A 20,000-nucleotide genomic window follows, 5' to 3' on the forward strand; every position below is an offset into this window, starting at 1 on the left:
GAGGAGGTGGAGGAGGAGGAGGAGGAGGAGGAGTCTGCAGAAGAATCTTGGTTGGGGTAGTGCTGAGAGACATGGCAGGAGAGGGGGTGGCTGGTGTAGGGAACCCAAGCATGCCAGCACCGGGAGACGCTAAAGCTGAAATACAGTGGTATGTAAATTATATTGAAATATTCACCCTCAAATCACTATGGAAATTTGTGTGCATGACAAGATGGAAATGTTGCATTTATGATTGACTGACTTTTTTCTCTCTCTTAGGATTTCCTTTTGTTATGGATCAAAACTGTTACATGCGCCTTATGATATACCAATGTGACGTTAAATATATACCAAACCCACAACAAAGGGGAAAACAAATCACAAGAAATAAAATGATATAGGAAACATGCATTTGCTTTGTCTGAACTATCACACAATCCACAATGTTCTCAATGGTAAAAATATCACTCTCCCCACCAACACCACTGTATGGAATGAACAGTAGAGTAGAATAAAAGTCTTTTGTGCATGTAAAGCATGTAAATGTTCATAAAGCTACTACTCTCTGTCTTTTCTCTGTTCGTCATACTAACTCACCAGGTGTGTTGGGTGGGAAAACAGGAAGTGACGATGGCCCGTTGACCCCAGGAAGTAGTACTGGCGGGAGGCCAGAGATCCCTGGGTAGCCTGAGGGCAGGCTGAGGCCGTGAAGTGCATTGTTGTTGTCCACTGCAGTCTGCTGCTGGGCTGGCAAGCTCAGCCCATCGCTGACCTTCTTCAGTCGGTCCATTTCTTGCTGGGCCATCAGCTGGCGGACAGTGGTGGGTGCTAGGTAGTCCTTTTCTCTGTCCACCTGGTTCCCCAGGGTTTCTTGCACTTTGGCAATGTGCTGTTTGGAGAAGATGTGGTCGCGGATGGACATCCGGGCGGTGTACTTCACACCACACAAAGTACACTCAAGCCTGGGGCCGTCCGGCGAGCCTGAACTTATCATAAATGGCTTTCCTATGTTTATTTTGAACTTCTTTTCCTTGGCGCGGGCGTTTTGGAACCACACCTGCACCACACGCTTGGGGAGTCCTATCTCACTGCCCAGTAACTCGCACTCCTGCATGGTCGGGGTGCGGTAGTCGCTGAAGCAAGCCTTAAGGACTTTCAGTTGCAGGTTACTCATCTGGGTCCTGAAACGCTTGTGACCTGGTCTCTCCCCTCCGCTGCCCTTCCCAGACTTGAAGGGGTTTCCACTTCCAAATGGACTGGGGGAGCTAGGGTCTGCCAGGCTTGAGGACTCACTCATGTCATACATGTCATCCATGTCGTCATCTCTAGAGCTGTAGTAAGAATCCCCGTCTTTGCCAGAGAAGCTGAGGGAGGGGCTCACCATGCTGAACAGGAACCTGTCATCACCTCCGTCTGAGCTCTGGGCCTGGTTGCTCTTGTTGTCACTCATCTTGTCCCCTCCATTAGCCGTGAGGCTCTCGACCTCATTGTTATTGCCCTCGTCTCCGGTCGTGGCATCACTTACGGCCGTGTTGATGGAGGATGTCTCGTCTAAGTCCATCTTGATGTCGTAAGATGAGGCCTCTGCAGTAATGTTAAGCCCGTCAGTTTCATCACAGTTTTCTGCTTTTAAGGATGAAGGGCTCAAGAAGTTTTTTAACGGTGCCTCAGATGGTTTGACTGGGGTCGAGGATGCAGCTGGAAGCTCATACTCGTTCGGCTCAGTCTTTGTGGGCAGCTGCGGGTACTCAAAGAAGTTGTACTTATTTGGGCTTTCGCCTCTTTCGTCGTCATGATTCATCATTGGGCTAGCGGGCAAACTAAAGCCTGCCTGTTTCGCCTCATGCCAGTGTCTAGAGCGTATGTGGCTATCTAGAGCTGACTTAGCCTTAAATAGCGCTCTGCAAAAGGGACATTTCTTGTGGGACTGGGAGGGCCCTAAAGCTCTGAACTGTCCCTTTCTCTCTCGGGCGCGAGTGTTCTGAAACCACACCTGCACCACTCTCTTTTTCAGGCCGACTTCACGTGCAATGTGGTCCAGCATCTTCCGTGTGGGGTTAGAGTCGAGTAGGTATTTGTCATAGAGGACCTCCAGTTGCTCCGGTGTGATGGTGGTTCTGAGGCGCTTATCTCTGTGTTGTTGTTCTTCAGCACTGATTGTGCAATCTTTATCATTGGAGCCTTCCTCTTTATCATCTAGTTTCCTCTTCATAGAGCCAGGTCCTGAGGAGAGCCCAGAGCTGCTCTGTGTGGGCATCTGGGAAAGCCCTCCAGACAGAAGCTGGCTAGTCATAAGGGGGTTATTGGGATCAAATATCATGTAGGGCATATCAAGGGGCCTTTCTAGGAACTGGGAATGGAGGAATTGGTTTTGCGCAGCCAGGAAATGCATATGTTGGTGTTCCTGCCATAGCTCTACGGTGGGGAAGGCTATCTTACACTGGTCACACTGGTACTGGAGCATCTGGGGAGGGAGACTATTGGTCAGGGAGGAGAGGGCCAGAGAAAGAGGGCTAGAGGGCACTGCAGCAGACTGGGGCTGGGAGTGGGACCTGGACATCTGGGACTGGGGAGTTTTCTGAGGGGGTGGTTGAGGGGTAGAGGCCTTGGATGGTCTGGGATCTGGCAGTGACTTCATCACAGGGGAGGGGGCAGTCTCAGTTTGTTTCGGTTTGGTGTCAGTGGGGAGTTCAGGCTTGGGGGAGGTCTTCCCCAGGTTAGGGCGAGGAGAGGGCATCAGAGGAGAGCTAGAGCCTGAGCTAGTGGCTGTTCCATGGTGATGCTTAGACGGCTCTGGGTGCTTGGCTGGGCCCGGCTCTCCAATATCCATGTACTCCTCAGATTGGTTGTCCTCATTTCCGTCCTCATCCTCATCCTTGTAGCACAGTTTCTTCTGGTGGGTAATCAGGTCAAAGATTCTCGGGAAGACCACGTTACACTTCTTGCACTGGTACTGCATGTTGCTTGTTCGGATGTAACGCTCGTTGGTAAGCTCTTTCTTCTCATTGTCTTTAGCATCCGCCTGGTTTTCATAGCTTTTCCTGGCCTTCTGGCGGGCATTTTGGAACCACACCACAATGACACGTGAGGGGAGGTTGAGAACTGTGGAGAGTTGTTCAATCTCATCATCCTTAGGGTAGGCATTAGTGTCAAAGAAGTCTTGGAGGACCCTCAGTTGAAAATCTGTGAACCGGGTCCTGGATGACCGCTTGTTCATGGTTGCATCAGTTCTGTAGTACTCCAGTGTGTTGTACTGGGACTCCATTCTTATATCTTCCAATGTGGTTATGGGCGGGATACTAAAGTTGTAGGGGGAGTCTTTGCTTCGCTGCCTCTCTTTGAAGAGGGTGTTTCGGAACCAGTGCTTGATGACTTTCTGAGGGAGGCCCGACTTGTCGCCCATATCCTGTATCTGCTCCTCATTGGGGGAGTTGTTGATATCGAAGTGGGCTCTGAGGATCTTCAGCTGGTCGTCTGTGATGCGGGTGCGTGGACGCTTGAACTGGGACTGCCGGAGGAAGTTTGGATCGAGGCCCAGCTGCTGTTGGCAGAGCTGTGTGAGGTCGGAGGAGAGAGAGTCCATGGAAGGCAGCTGGAGAGCCAGCTGATGGGACAGCCCTGAATGTTGGATGGACTGCATCATCAGAGGGGAGAAGAGGGGCATATCCATGGGCATGGTGAGCTGCATTTGTTGGGGTGCAGTAGGTGGTGGAGGAGGGGGAGGTGGGGGTGGTGGCTGAGGCTGTGGGGCCTGCTGTGGGACAGGGGATGGGGCCTGAGCTGGGGGCTTGGCCATGGAGGTAGAGGGAGGTTGGGATGTCACTGGGGCAGGAGGGGGTGGTGGAGGGGGAGGTGGGGGTGGTGGAGGAGGAGTCTCAGGGGAAGAGGGGTTTATGGGGTATAGCTTGTCGTAAGCTTCTCTGTACTGCTGGGAGAACTTCTCCAGCTCTGCGTAAGGGAAGAACTGCCCGTGCACATGCTCCTGGTGGCTTTTGAGAATGAGCATGTTGGAGAAGAGCTTTCCACACATCCCACACTCCAGCTTGTCAGTACTGACCTCAACCTGTTCTCCCTCTTTGTTTTTCTTCTGGTTTTTCTGCCTGTTCTCATTGTACTGGATGACCAGCTCAAATCCAAAGTTCTCCAGCAGGGCTTTGGCTGCATTTCCCCTGGCTCCTGATACTATACGTGGGGGTGGAATCTGTGGCTCAGGGAACTTGGTCTTTTTAGGGTCTTTGTTGTCTTTTCCTCCATCATTGACTCCATCACCACCATTCTCCATCTTGGCTTTGGTCTCCTGTTTCTCCAGATGCTCCTCTGCCTCTCTGGACATTTGTATCTCAGATACTGACACAGCACTGGGCTCCACTTTGGGCTTGTGGCTCTGCAGGTGCTGATTTTTTTGTTGCTGGAGCTGCGACTGGGAGGCTTGCTGCTGCTGTTGAGCTTGCTGCTGAGCCTGAGCCTGAGCCTGCTGTAACTGGTGCTGCTGCTGCATCTGCTGCTTCAGATCCTCCAAGAAAGAACCAGTCAGTCCGGGCATCCCAAATGCAGCGGCCGAATGCAGGGCCATTTCAGGACTCAGGTTGAACTCTGCCCCTGGGATATAAAAGGGGAAGAGGAACTGGGGCTGTTGGAACTGCATTAGAGCCTCTTGGGTCATGGGGAAGTGAGGGAAGAAAGCTGGGTTTAACATCTGGGGCTGGAAGAAAGCAGCCTGCTGCTGGAGCTCGTGTTGAAGCTGCATCTGTAGCTGGGCTTGGGACTGCGCTGACTGGTGACTAGCCTGTGCAGAGATGTGGTCAGTAGTAGTACTTTGCTTTGCGTTGTTGTTGGCTTCTTTGGCATCTACAGTGTTTTCTTTGTTAGCCGACGGTGTTACGCTTCTTGCAGTGTCTGAGTGGTTGCTGTTCCCTTGTACTGCTGGGGCTGGGCTCTTAGCCAGTGTAGGCCCACTGTTCCCACTGTTCCCAGCACTGCTGCTGCTGCTCATTTCAGTTTTGGCAGTTCTGGCTTTGGTCTGGTGGAGCACGGACCTCATGTGAATCTCCAGGGTTGAGCTTTGGCTGTAGGCGACATTACAAATATTGCATTTGAAAGGTTTGTTGTCGACATTGTTGTTGGTCTCCGGGAGAACTGGACTTGATGCCTCTTGGAGAACTTTCTTCAGCTTGTGCAGGTGGGAGACAGAGTTATAGTGGACGAGAAGGATATTCTTCTGAGTGAAGGACTCCTTGCACACCGTGCACTTGTAGGGACGGGATGGGTCCAGAAACTTCTCCATGGTGAAGTTGGGCCCTTTCCTGAAGGGCAGGGTGCGCTTCGGTTCAGCTCCCATGTCATCCAGCAGCGAGCTACTGTCACTTCCTGTTGGGCTGGCCTTTTCTTCTTGGTCCAGCTCATCGTCTTTGTCCATTTCCTGCTCGAAGGCCTGAGCTTCCTCAAATGCCCTGGCCTCGCTCTCGGAGCAGAAATCCCCGTTGAGCGGCAGACTGCTACAGAGCTGCTGCACCTCGGCCTCACTCAGCTCCGGGTGCCCGTTCTCCAGGTGCTTCCGGAGAGCCAAGAATGTCCTGAAGCTGCGCTGGCAGAGGCTGCACATGGTGGCCGCTCTGATGGCGTGGTACTGGGAATGTATCTGAAGCTTCTGCATGGTCTTGAAGGCCAGACTGCAGTGGTTGCAGCGGTACTTGTAGACATGGCGGTCAGAGACTGAAAGCTGTTGCTGCTGTTGGCGCCTCTGGAGCTCAGATAGGTGGTCCTGTAGGGAGTCCGGGGACTTGCGGTCCTGTCCAACCCCACTGGCCCTCTTCCAGTCTAGGACTTCAGATGCCTCCTTCTGGGGTTTGAGTTCCTCTCCATGGAGGTCAAGTTCATTCTTGTCTTGGGCTGTGCTGTTCATCTCATCCTTGGAGCTGTTACCTGGGAGAGGTGAATGAGAGAGAACATTTAATAAAATTCATGACAAAAAGAGACCATAGAAATGCATTGAATATTGACTCTGCAAGCTACATATTCTTCAAGGTGTTTATGTAAATGATAATCATTTGTTTTGTTTGAGTCGTTCCTTTTTTAACACCAAATGATGATAATATATTCAGGAAACTTTTGGTAATAATCTTTCAAAAGGGTCACATCAATAACAATAGAAAAATAGTGGTAAATATTGTACCCTGCTTACCTTGGGGCTTTCCAGACCCTTCGGAGAGAGCAACTGAGGAGTCCATCAGAGATGGGGCTTTGTCTTGTCCGGGTGAAGGATGCATCATATTATTGGGTATCATTGTGTCAGGTCCTGCCACCTATTCAAATTACACAAAAAAATAACTTCAGAATATAATAATAATGCAATAATAATCAATCATTTTGGTTATTGTCATGAAAAAGTACAAAAATGTCAAACTGTAAATAAGTGCATAACTCTGACATTGCTACAAATGGTTCTGACAGTATTAATGGTTCTTACAGTATTAATGTTAACAACAATGAAACAGGTGCAGCAACAAAGAACCATTGAATAGTTCACCTCAAATATCAAAAACATGTTGAGGAAGTGTACTTCTCAACTCTCCGCCTATAAAAAGAGCTCATTTTGAAAAGCGGAATTTGCTTTTCCCAGAGGACCATGACTGTCAAGTTTATGACATCTCAGGGGAGCAGGATAAATGCATGGGAATGTTTTATTGGGCTGCTCAATGTCAGCCCTGCCCAGAGCTAGACAGGGGACCACAGGGAGCACTGGACAGTCCTGACAAAATGACTTCCATTTTTCATCTAAACATCTCAAAAAGGACGTTCAAGAAAACTTTAGCCCATGAGAAATATGTACTTTACTTTATTTTAGGAAAGTTGGTTGTACTTTTCATACTTATCAAGTGAAACAGGTGTGATTTCACCAATGCAGTGTAAAAGCTAACTTTAATATGCTAAAACATTTATTTACACTTTTTTGCATAGTCCCTGGTAAGCAATTACAACAAAACAGCCGTTATATTTGCATGAGTCATCATGTAACTTTATGTGCTCTTAACAGCAAAACAAATACTTTTACACGTACGGTCATAAGCAGTTTTTCAACGCAGTCTGGAGCCACGCTGTGCAGGTGTGTGAGGTGCAGCTGCAGGTGGATCTTGTTGCTTAGGACATCCTGACACAGGGGGCAGCAGATCACTGGCTGCACTGAATGCTGGGACATGACGTGGAGCTGCATGCGGTTGGCGTCCTTGCTGCTGTAGTTGCAGTAGGGGCACTGCTGGACCTGGGAGAGAGAGTGTTGGGGTGGGATATGTTGTTATTACAAGGGGAAAGGGAGGAGGGGGAGGGCAAAAACTACACACTGTATAAAATGCCAGGCAATTCTATTGAGATAATAGATGTTTTCCAAGTACTTTGTGTGTGTGTGTGTTTGTGTATCCCTTTCACTACTGACAGATCTCCACCATTCCACAGCCTATAGAAGCCTGATCTGTCACTTTTCACAGTACAGAGATCAGGAGAGGATGTCTCATGGAGTTAGGGATGAAAGATTACGACATATCTTGAAATTTAAACTGAATTTTCTCCCGGCTAAACAAATTGGAATCCCACTCCCCCTCAGGCCCCTCCTCCCACTCCCCTACCTTTACACGCAAAATGTAGATCAACCTCGTTTCATGTAATTCACTTAAGTCCTCAACTTTTTTCCCCCCTAAATTTTATTAGTGCAAAACATGATTGGCCGGAATTTCTAATCAGGAGATTACAGATGACAAAAGGTGTGCTCCCTCTCCGTCTCCGCCTCACCCTCATTACAGGGAGTACTTTTAACATGGCCGCTCCCCACCACCTGTCTTAATATAATCCATTTCTGAAATGACTAAGTCCTCCCTCCACTCAGGGCCCCTGCACCAGAGACAAGCTAATACTTCATAATCTAATTTAAAAACACATATAATTTCAAGAGATGCAAACGGGGGGGACCCATAATGCTTTTAGCACGAAACTATCTCTACGTCCAGTGTTAGCTGTTAGCTTAGCATACCTGCTCGTTTGCAGTGGTCTTCCCCTCGGCTGACTTGGGCCTTTTGGGCGGGCTGTCATTCTGTCTCTCCGGTTGGAGGGAACGCTTGCCCACAGTGTTAGGCCCGCCAGCCTCTTTAGCCAGTGTGTTCACTCCTGAAAACAAAACACAGAGGACACTCAAACTATTAGATTAAAAATACACACATATTGTAGACATAAAGGTTTGGATGTGTTTTTGTTCTGTTCTGTTAGTTTACATTCAACGACATTATGACATTGTTAGGCATCAATACATCCATGATCAATATGATAGTGTTGTGGCCCTACAATCAATAACAATGGATTCGGGGTAAAATGACAGCTCTTATGAAAAGTGAGCAATAGAAAATGGATACATTATATTTAATAAAACTAAAACACGGTCTTACACAAAATATGGTGAATGGAGACATGATTTGACCAAGGATCAGAGTGAGAGAGTATCACATCCCATCCCCTATTCCTTCTCTCTCATATACATTGAACCATTCCTGCCCTCAGGATACAAGGAATGGAGAAAATCCACCCAGCCTCATTATCTCCGCTAGACCTACATTAAATGTTATGGTAATATTATACACATCATTAGCTCATATACATTAACCCCCCCCCACCACCACCACCACCACCACCCTCCACCCTCCACCCCATCCCCTTCACCGAAACAAGTTCTCCGCCTGTGCACACAGGATGCTAAATAACCGTAGCCTGGTCACGGCTTGAGGTAAGAGGGAGGTGGTTTGTGCTTTTACAGCAGAGCTCCATGGTAAGAGATGAGCCTCTGGTTGTATTTAGTAAATGCTGCAGCCACTGATAAATCTTTCATTAGCCTCATCCTTAGATACAGGCAGCGGTGACTGGCTACGCTCTGCCTGTGCAATTTACCCACTCGGCACAACACAAAGGCACAACAGCGGCACCCCACTATGCTCTCTCTCCCTCTCTCTCCCCCCCCCTCTCTCTCTGTCCCCCCCCCCCCTCTTTCTCATCTGGTCACTAAAGGCAATATGTGAGCCTCACTCTTACGAATCAACGCTTCATGGTGGATGCACAAATGAAAAAAAGAAAAGAAAAAAAGAAAAGAAAAAGGGAAATCAACGCAGTCATATATGGAATAAGGAAGGAAAAAGAAAAAAATGTGTATTTCATATTCCGTTCCCCATATTTGTACTCGGTGCATATCAATTCCTCCAGCCCGTTCATGCGTTTTAATTCTGTTGCATTAAGGGGCTGTTCCACTTATTTCATTTGTAATCCCTCCTATATCTGGAGCCTGAAATATTGGCCTGTCAAATAAAGTGACAGAGGGAGGGAAAGAAAAAGAGAGGGAATGGGGGGGAAAAAAAAACAACTAAAAAAATCACAAGGGCACAATGTGAATTTGCAAGAGCAACCGAGAATGGGCATGGAATAGCGAAGTGATCTCTTCTCCCTCTGCCTCTGCCTGAGAGGGCCCTGAAGAGGGTGTGTGTGTGTGTGTGTGTGTGTGTGTGTGTCTCACAACACGCACTCACACCTCATTGGCCAGATCGCGGAGGCCTCGAAGCACCTGTCAAATCAGCCGACCTTCCTGTTCCCCCGCCCTGCCCCTTCCGTTTGCTATAACCGTTTCTAATTTCTACTTTCAATTTTCGCCTCCGTCTTCCAGTCAATTTGCAACTAAATGAAATGCAGCGAGAGTAGAGGGGGTGATTGTCGGACAAGGAGGTTGCAAACACATTCACAATGCACGCACACACGCGCACCATACATTTATACTCAATATGATGGTCATCAATGTTGATGGGAGGGTGTGTGTGTGTGTGTGTGTACGTACAGTGTTTGTGTTGAACATGAGGATCTGCCCTTCAGATTATTTTCTTCTTCAACATGCTACTCTCAACAACACTTGTGACACGCCACATCTCCACAAGAAAACTGCTTTCAGGTTAACCTTGAAAATGTATGGAATGGCTCTATTTCAAACCACATAAAAGGCCAGTTCCCTGAAAGCATCAAATGTATAGCGCCATTTCAAGACACACAGTGGTAAATCTATTCATGACATACAGTCCTTACTCAAGAGAATATTATCTACTTAACAACAAGGCTATATAGAACATCAATGCAGAGGAGTCTGTATGATATCAGCCGTACAATTATCTCCACTCACTCTCTCTCTGACATGCTGTTCTTTTCTTCACTGGCCACTGAATGGTGGACAGAGGGAAAGAGAGAGATAGAGGGAGAGGGAGAGAGAGAGAAAGAGAGGGAGGGAGGGAGGGAGGGAGAGAGAGAGAGGTGCTCTCTTCTCATTCTCCTTTGTTTCAGAGCCCGCGTCCCACACTTAATGACTCTGTCCTTTTTTTCCCTCTGTCCTTTTTTTTCTCTCTCTCTCTCTCTCTCTCTCTCTCTCTCTCTCTCTCTCTTTCTGTGTGTACTGATGCTGGCTGTAGCAGCAGCAGCAGCAGCTCACTGAAGCGGCGGGGTAGAACAAACCTGACACCATCTCTCCTCCAATGACAAATGCCTGCATGCAGCAGGACCTTGGCTGATTGGATAAATCAAAAGGTGATTTATGACATTCAGCCCGTTTGCATTGCGGGAGAAAAAACACCCTGCTTGCCACCCATCTTTATTTGCAACTGTCAATGGTGTTTAGGGAACCACACGCGTGCACACACACACACACACACACACACACACAAACACACACACACACACACAGCAATCCAGCCCTCTCTTAAACACCTCTGGATCATTCTGGCCTAAATTGCGCAGCACCAACAATAGCGTCACCGCTAATGGCTTTTTTCGCGGCCCTATTTTTGCGTTTGACCTTTCCTGTCTTTTAAAAGGGTATGACTTTTTTTTGTCTACCCACAAACTCGATTTGAATCCAAACGGAATTTGTCTAGTGCCTCATCACATTTCTCATTTCTCTCTCTATTCAGATAACACAGATTCTTAAAAGTACGTCTCCAATATCAAATCTATAAAAAACTAAAAAAAAACTAAAGTAATACACAAAGCAATCAACTTGGTGTGGTTCCAATCATCTTTTCCTGAAAAATCACACCACCACCTTCATCCACAATCACATCGACGCATTTTCAACCTTTCATTTCAGGGATAAAGTAGAAGAAGGGAAAAGATCCCGTCAATTAAAAGGGGAGCTGCCTGATAGCGGCAGCTTGGATTTAGTATTTAATTTAGCTGGCCTGAGGTCTGGCGGGCTGGCTGAGGTTACGTGGCTGTAAATCTAGCCTGGCGCTAGGGGGGCAGAGGGGGGTGGGGGGGCGGCAGGGGGGGGCAGGGGCTCTGATTTACTAGCATAGCGGTCTAGGGTTACGCATTAGCCTGACCCAGAGGTCACCTGATAACATTAGAATGCCACACTTTGAACCCCAAACTCCCACGAAAACCCACCAGAGCGCCTGGAAACCCAGGGAAACATGTTTTGTTCGGCCTTCCGTTATGTTCCGTGCATGTGTGTGTTTTCACTTTCTCATCCTCTTGTTTTAATGAGGGGTAAATATGAACGAGCATATGTCAGATATGACAAATCGACCAAGACGTCAGCTACGCGATGATTGGAATCAAAATAAAATTCATAGCTGTAGGCTTATAATTAAATATGCAAATATGTTTCATCTGTTTTAATCTAACATCTCGGAAAGGCAGAAATTGAACGATGCTAAGGGACGCACGGGAAAAACAAGAAACGTTGCAAACGTTGAATTGTTCATCTAAATTATTCAATATTTGATCTCGTTTGCATGCTTTTTCCGTTTGGTTTCACTTATCTGTATAATTCAAATTGTACGATAAATTAATACGTAACTTTTGGCTGTTCGAACAATGACTAATTTCCTTGCTAATTTGAAGCAGGTAGGCTCTGTAATTTCCTTAGCCTTGCTGACGGGCTAATTTCCATGCAGGCCTTTGTTTAGTGGGTTATTTATAAGAGTTGGGGCCCTTAAGCTATCGCACTGACATGCACCATCTACATACAGCAGCACAAAGCTATCTGGAATTAATCCACATCGGGACATTTGCATGGAAAATGTAACATGGGATTATAATTAATCTAAAGTGACACGGGATTAAAAAAAGACAATGTAGATGAAGCAAGGAAAGAGCTCCCCCATCTCTCTCTCTCTCTCTCCCCTCCCTCTCTCTGTCTCTCGCTCTCTCTCTATCTGTGTCTCTTTGTTTAAGGGGATCTTGGTCTTGGAGATGAACTGCACAAACACACACTGCTCACTTGGATCTGTATAATCCCGTCTCTGGAGACAGGACCACTGCTCTTGTGCTTTAGAGTTATCCCCCGTCAGAGATTTGGTGAGGGGAAGGAGACACTAAATCTCACTTTTAAGCCGGGGAAAATAGCGAAACAAGGGCTGGCGGCTAATGCTAACCCACAGCAATGTGGGCCGTAGCATCACGAGGATTCAAGTCAGGCCAGCGCATATTACGCTAGCTAGCATGCTAGCATTTCAATTCCTTGGAAATGCTATCCACGTGGAAAAATAGAAACAAAAGCTTGAACGTGACGTTAAATCTCAAGCAAAAACTAATTTCTTACCGAATAGTCGGGTCAAAGATTTGAATCTCCATTTCCACTTCATACAAATGGTTTTCTGATACAAACGTATACACACACACACACACACACAGAAAAAGAAGGGTGCGGGCTGGCTTTGACGACCTGCTATTTGCATGTGTGCGGCGGTGTTAAATGATGCTTCTGGTAATACGGGGCACAAATGCATGGAGCGCGGGGCCCGGCTCAGACAGACCTGTCAGTGAGATACAGCTGAAAGATAGATGACTAGCTAAACTAATAGGCCCCGGGTCTCTCTCAGCACTCCTTCTGCATCATTGAGCCCCACATTATGGAGCTAGGTATAGCGTGCAGGAGGTGAGGGAGGGAGGGAGGGAAGGAGAGGGAGAGAGAGAGAGAGAGAGAGAGAGAGAGAGACAGACACCCCATGTAATATTCATTCCCGACCACGGATTTCCATCTCATACATAAAAAGCACATATGAATTTGTATTTGGGTAAATCAAATCTAACAAAGCCGGGGGTATCCGAACCAGATGCTAGCTTCGGGGGGCTTCTTCTCTTCTGAGTCTGAAAACACGACTCTGGTTTGTATAGATTGTTGCCCGGCGTTCACGCACGGCCATATTTTTTTTACAAACGGATACAGATTTGGACTTTAAGCGTTTTTTGGGGGTTTTATATATACATGTGCATTATTTGTTTTTCTTGAAGCATTGTGATGGGAATAGAGATTGGCCAGGGTCGACCAGTTAAACGACAACAACAAAAAAATGAAAGAAAGAAAGAAAGAAAGAAAGATAGAAAGAAAGAAAGAGAGAAAAAAGAGAGGGATACAAGGGAAACCGCTCAATATTAGAAGGAGAAAAAAAAAAAAAACATATACATAGGCCCCCTGTCTAATCCTACGCTTATGAAAAATTAATATGTCATCGGAGAGAGGGCACAAGTACGGGAAAGATTAATGCAAGGCGCTTATAAAATTACAAGCACGCAAACTGATTTGATTAAAGAATAATCTCGGCCTGGTCACTGGGTAGCAGTAATATTCCACCAACTTATCCTCCTCTCCTCTCCTCTCCTCTCCCCCTCTGTCAGATGGGAATGATTAGGACAGGTCAGACTGGGGCTAGGCAAAGGCATTCACATGTTACACACACACACACACACACACACACACACACACACACACACACACACACACACACAGAGATGAAGGAACCAGAGACAGGATTGGATAGAGGGGAACACAGGAGAGGGGTGTAAGGTGTAGTGGACTGGTGTTTGTGAAGTGTTCTTGATGTGCGTGTGTGTGAGTGTGTGTGAGTGTGTGTGCTTGTTTGCTTGCTTACTGGATTCTCTGTCAGCCCTCTTGCTCTCGACCTGTTCTCTGTCGTTGAGGCCTGGCCTGGAGGAAGAGCGAGGAGGAGGAGGAGGAGGAGGTCCTTCACAGTCTTCACCTGACTCCTCTGCAAAAACACAGAGGAAAAACTAGGTTACCCATACTGCCTCACTCCGAACCGGGAAAGACGCAAGCCAACAGACACACGAGCAGAAAAACATACACACACACACACAATCGTGCACGCAAACATAGTGCGTGCGCACACACACACACCTCCTCACTATTAGCAGCTTAGCCAGCCCCACTCTCCGTGGGTTCAGCCTCTTGTTTGATAATTCTGTCTGCAGTGTTCTGCCAGTGGATTAGGGTGTGTATATTGCTTGCTCACTAGCTGTGTGTGTGTGTGTGTGTGTGTGTGTATTTATTTATTCAGTGTGTGTGTCATTGTGTGTGTCTTTATTCAGTGGGTGCGTGTGTGTCAGTGTGTGTGTGTATTTATTCAGTGTGTGTGTGTGTGTGCACGCGCACTGCCAGGGTCGCTAACGCTAGCTAACACTAATCCCAGCCAAGCCCGAGCGCCTCCCTTTCATCCAGCCATCATTTGTCTCCGGCGAAGCTGATGTCACTTTGTAATGAATTTTGAGCAGTCTGAGAGAGGCCAGATAACCAGGCACACCGATGAGACTGCCTCCCATTTCAGAGCAGGAGAGAGGAGAGGACACACACACACACACACACACACACACACACACACACGCACACGCACAGCACAGCACAGCACAGCACAGCATCCCAAAAGTGTTAAAATTCATAAAAGGGTTCGCCCCCGATGAGTGTCTGGGCCAAAAATTAAAATGGCGTGTATAAAAGAGCTGTGCTCATCAATCCTGCAGTGCCTTAATAGCCATATATTATAATGACACACATACACACACACACACACACACACATACACACACACACTAATAACCATAGAAACTCAGTAAAAGGTGCCACAAGAGGTCAACTACCATTTGCATACAATCACTCTTGCTATTGTGTGGTACACATAAGGGGTCCACAACCCCCTCAGAAACATGATATAATTAACCCTTTCTGATTCAGCAGGCTTCAGCAGACAGTCACACACGCATGCACACACACGCACACACACACGCACACACACACAGACACACACAATACAGAGACAGACACACACACAATACAGACACACACACACACACACACACACACACTATCCTGGCGCCACTGCTTTAAGCGCCAACACATTAAGTGGAAATTATATACAGCATGAAATTTTCATGGCAGATGCCGGCGAGTGATTGAGAGGAGAAATTGTGGTCGCCTGTGTGTGTGTGTGTCTCTGTATTGTGTGTGTGTGTGTGTGTGTGTGTGTGTGTGTGTGTGTGTGTGTGTGTGTGTGTGTGTGTGTGTGTGTGAGATTGGGGGGCTGCACTCTGCTCCTGATGTTTTATTAATATGACTCTGACAGCGAGATGAAATATGTCCTGTCACCCCTGGAAACCTGGGCTGCAGAAATTGCAATTTTTGGTACTTGTGTGCAGCGTCGCTGTATTCTAATTCATCCCCCCCTTCAACGGAGATAGAGAGAGGGAGGGAGGGAGGGAGGAGGAGGAGGAGGAGGAGGAGAGGGTGGACGACAGGGATGGATCTGGACAGAGAGAGAGAGGGAGGAAGGGAGGGTGTGTGTGTGTGTGTGTGTGTGTGTGTGTGTGTGTGTGTCCCTTCAGATGTATATACTTTGCTGCACTCAGTCATGTTTATACAAAGACAAGCACATGGCACAAATTGAAGAGCACATTTCAGAGAGAGAGAGAGAGAGAGAGAGAGAGATGAAGGGGAGGGGGAGGGGGAGGGAGAGAGCTGCTTTCATTCGTTCTCAAAAACATCCCCAAAAACACTTCATACAAACAGCAAGGTCACAACCATGTCTTGTGGCAAAAAGGGAAGAAAGGGGATGGGTTTTTTTTTCCCTCCTCCTTTGTCATCCTGTCTGCCTCTATCCCTCCACCCCATCACCCCATCCTTCATATCATGAAATCACCACATCTCATAGACAAACCAAAAGGGAGGGAGTGTGTGTGTGTGTGTGTATGAGGGTCTGAGAGGGAGTAAGGGGATGTTTTTGGAAGGGGGCAATGTAGCTGAGGGGGAATAAGTGGTGGTGGTGGTGGCGGGGAGGGGGGTGAGGAGGGTGCTTTGAGAGGGGGGGGGGGGGGGGGGGTTGTTGATTGTGCCCCTGGTCGGGGACTTGACAGTTCTTAAATCCTGAAACCTAATCAAGACACACACACACACACACACACACACACACAATACAGAGACACACACACAATACAGAGACACACACACACACAAAATGGCCAAGGGTATAGTGAACAGCCTCTGACAGCACTACTCTCCCTCTCCCTCGCTCCCTCCCTCTCTCTCTCCCACCTCCTCCCTCGCTCTCCGCTCCACCCCTCCAATGAATCCTGTCCACCCCTCTGTCGTTTCCCTCCCTCTCTCTCATCCCTCGCTCCTCTCCTCCTGCATTACTAACCCACTTCCCGAGGAGGAGAAGAGGTGTCAGAGCGCTTTAGGACCGGCTTTCGCCTCTAGGGGGCATCTCACTTTAACTGCGGTCATAGAAGAAGCAGAGGAAGGAGAGAACAAGGGGGAGAAGAGAGGAGAGACAGAGAGAGAGATGGAAAGAGAGAGAGACAGAGAGAGAGATGGAAGGAGAGAGAGACAGAGAGAGAGAGAGAGAGAGAGAGAGAGAGAGAGAGAGGGGAAGAAGGGCGGTTATCATCTGGGTCTCATCAGTGTGTTTTTTTCTCCCCTTTCTCTCTCTCTTTCTGGGTGTTTGGTTCGGTGGGGTGTGTGTGTGTGTGTGTGTGTGTGTGTGTGCGTGTGTATGTGCGTGTGTGCAGAATGTGTTTCCAGATCGAGGACATTCCCAGACGAGCTCTCCCTATACATCATCACAGAGTCTGCCCTCTGACTGACCCTGCCAGTTACACCACTCATCCACAGGCAAGGAGTGTGTGTGTGTGTGTGTGTGTGCGTTGTTGTGCGTGTGTGTCAATAGGGGGAGGGAGGGTGGACTCTGCGACAGCGACTTTTTTTTAACCATCAACTTAATCGCTACCAGAAGAAGCACGGACCAAACTTTTTACAATCACCTCCCACCCCTGATCCTCCTCCACACACACACACACACACTCACACACTCCCCCCAAACCGCAAACACACACACACACACACTCTCTCTCTCTCTCTCTCTCTTAGCAGGTCAGACTGTGTGCTCCGTGAGAGTGTGTGTGTGTGTGTGTGTGTGTGTGTGTGTGTGTGTGTGAGTGATTTTGGCAGCCCGGTGGGATTCTGTTTGATGTGGGTCGGTCGTAACATTCATAGAGGGCCGATGAGGTAGGGGTCGACGCTAACCGCAGATCTAGGATCAGATTACCCTCTGTTCCTATAACCCCTTAAAGCATTAGTGGGGATGGAAAAACATCTGACCCTGAATCAGTGGTGAGGGACCTAAATCAGTGGCTTCTGCCGACCCGTAAAAAACGGGGCCGTTGAGGGTTGTTGTTTTAGGGCAAACGTGAAGACTACTTTACCTACAATCCACTAGTGTTAGAGTTAAATACCATATAAGTACACACAAGTGCACTACACAGGAGTTATGTAGGAGAAGGTAATGGAAGCAGAAGAGGAGGAGAGGGGAGGGGAGAGGAGAGGAGAGGAGAGGAGGGGAGAGGAGAGGAGAGGAGGGGAGAGGAGGGGAGAGGAGGGGAGAGATACAGAAAGAGGGAGGGGGGTAGACATATGGACAATGAGAGACTGAGAGTGTGTGTAATATAGGGGAGTATGTGTCAGCTGTGTGTGTGTGTGTGTGTCTGTGTGTGTGTGTGTGTCCTCGCGCTGCTTAATGACCTGCTCTGGGACCACTCTCCCCCTGAGGGACCATAACAGGCGGCCATGTTGGGTCATTATGTGCCCAGTGAATGACTGGGCGGTGCTGAGCGCAGCCACTCTGAGAGACTGGACCCAAAATGGCTGAATTCATTCAAAAACACTGGTTTCTCTACTACTACTACTACTATTACAACTGCTACTTGCATCACAACTAAAACTATATTTTCATATGAATGTCATTACGAGCAGCGGTGTCTGTCTGCAGTAGCATTGTTGTCATTGTTGTGAATAGTGCTGATGTGTTCTCATGATAACATCTGCTCTGTCTCCTCTGATTAAGCCTGAGTTTGACGTTGATTTCTCAACACACCCCTGTCAGATCCCCTGTGTGTGTGTGTGTGTGTGTGTGTGTGTGTGTGTGTGTGTGTGTGAGGGCCCCTGTGGCTGTTGTGATGTCACATTCCTGCGCCGCGTGGCTCTGGTTCTGGCCTCTGTATTTTACAGAGGAGAGCTTTGAAACGTTACACCCCAACACGCACACACACACATGCACGCACGCACGCACACACACACGCATGCATGCACACACACCCGCACGCACACACACACACCCACACACACACACACACTCACCTCCACTCAGTCAAGGGCCAGTGGTAATACTGCCAGAATAATAACCTTACTGACTCACTGATCTCTCTCTCTCTCTCTCTCTCTCCTCTATTTTCCCCCCCACTCTCTCTCTTTCCCAGCAAATCTTTATTTCCCCCTCTCTCTCACTCCCTCATTCTCCTTCTACCTTTCCCCCCACATTTCAGCACGTTTAACAAGCATTTCGATTCCAACCAGATGTTGTTAATGTACCATGTCTAAAATACTAAACATCAACCAAGGGAACCAGGGCTAGCTCCTGCATAGGGCCTGGGAAGCCAACCTAGACACACACACACACACACACACACACACACACACACACACACACACACACACACACACACACACACACACACACACACACACACACACACACACACACACACACACACACACAGTTCAGTGGCACAGATAAAAACAATTATACAGAATATACTAATAGAAATACGACTACTAAGACTTCATATAAACTCCACTCTGGAAAGAAGACAAAGGATTTGTCATAACCAACATACCCCCCTGGTGCCACTGTCAATAAAACAAGCCAACTTGCAGAGTAAGCACAAAAAAAAAAAAGAGTCAAACTTTTGTACAAAACGCTTGTATCAGCAAAGGTCCAAAACCTGCTTTGTTGTTGTCAATTACGACTTTTCTTAAGAAGTTTTCATTTCAATTCCTCGACTCCTAAACTGCCTGCCTGCGTATCTTCCAGGCGCGACTCGCTTAACAAGACGCAACGACACCTATTATTCTCCCCCCAAAAAATAAAATAAATAATAATAATAAAAAATATAAAAAAATATGAATAAACATAGCAGAGATTAAAGCATGGGTGTCGTGCTGCGTTCACAGAAAAGGGTCATGTTGTTTCGTGGGTATTTTTTTGGGGGGGCGGGAGGGGGGCGGGCGGTTAATTTCAGAGCCACGAGCGGCAGACACCATGTTAATGATTCTTTAATAACAAATACAGAAGCTTTCAGAGGAGGCGACCCCGGCTTCAAAAGGTTGGTTCAGCCTGAGAAACAAACAACCCACTGTCACAAACACCTGGGCTTACACAACACACGCACGCACGCACACACACACACACACACACACTCCTGCGTCTTACACAACAGTCATATTGCAATTCTGCTGTTTAAATCACCTCAGGGCTGAGTGAGTGAAATGAGAAGGCAACGCGGGCTGGCTTACTGCTGGATTTTCAAATAATTGAAACAGATTCCTGTCCTTTTTTTTCATCCCCCTCTCTTCTCTCTTCTCCTCGTCTTTTTTTTTTTATTTTTTTTTGTATGATTCTCAGTCCAATATTTATTCAGCCCCTGATTATAAACATCTGGCCGACGGGCTGTTTGATCCACACAGCAGCCGCACACACACACACACACACACACACACACACACTAGGGGTGGAAATGTCACACACACTCGCCAACGTGACCCTGACCGGCCCAGACAGACAGCGAGAGAGAGAGGAAGAGAGAGAGAGAGAGGGAGAGGGAGAGGGAGAGAG

General features: G+C 47.7%; 1 protein-coding gene across 1 annotated transcript in view; it reads right to left on the reverse strand.

Moving 5' to 3' along the window:
- Positions 1–20,000, reverse strand: part of zfhx4 (zinc finger homeobox 4) — a gene marked incomplete at its 5' end in the record, with an annotated part of 60,710 nt that overhangs the window by 4,253 nt on the left and 36,457 nt on the right. Inside the window, 6 exons of the mRNA XM_083687836.1 lie at positions 1–135; positions 577–5,901; positions 6,161–6,281; positions 7,037–7,237; positions 8,000–8,133; positions 13,917–14,024. The exon at positions 1–135 is cut by the window's left edge and continues 4,253 nt beyond it. Coding sequence (XP_083543962.1) covers positions 1–135; positions 577–5,901; positions 6,161–6,281; positions 7,037–7,237; positions 8,000–8,133; positions 13,917–14,024 — 6,024 coding nt within the window. The remainder of the gene's footprint in view (positions 136–576; positions 5,902–6,160; positions 6,282–7,036; positions 7,238–7,999; positions 8,134–13,916; positions 14,025–20,000) is intronic.

This window comes from Argentina silus (assembly GCF_951799395.1).
Source record: "Argentina silus genome assembly, chromosome: 1".
In the NCBI taxonomy this organism is placed as follows: Eukaryota; Metazoa; Chordata; class Actinopteri; order Argentiniformes; family Argentinidae; genus Argentina; species Argentina silus.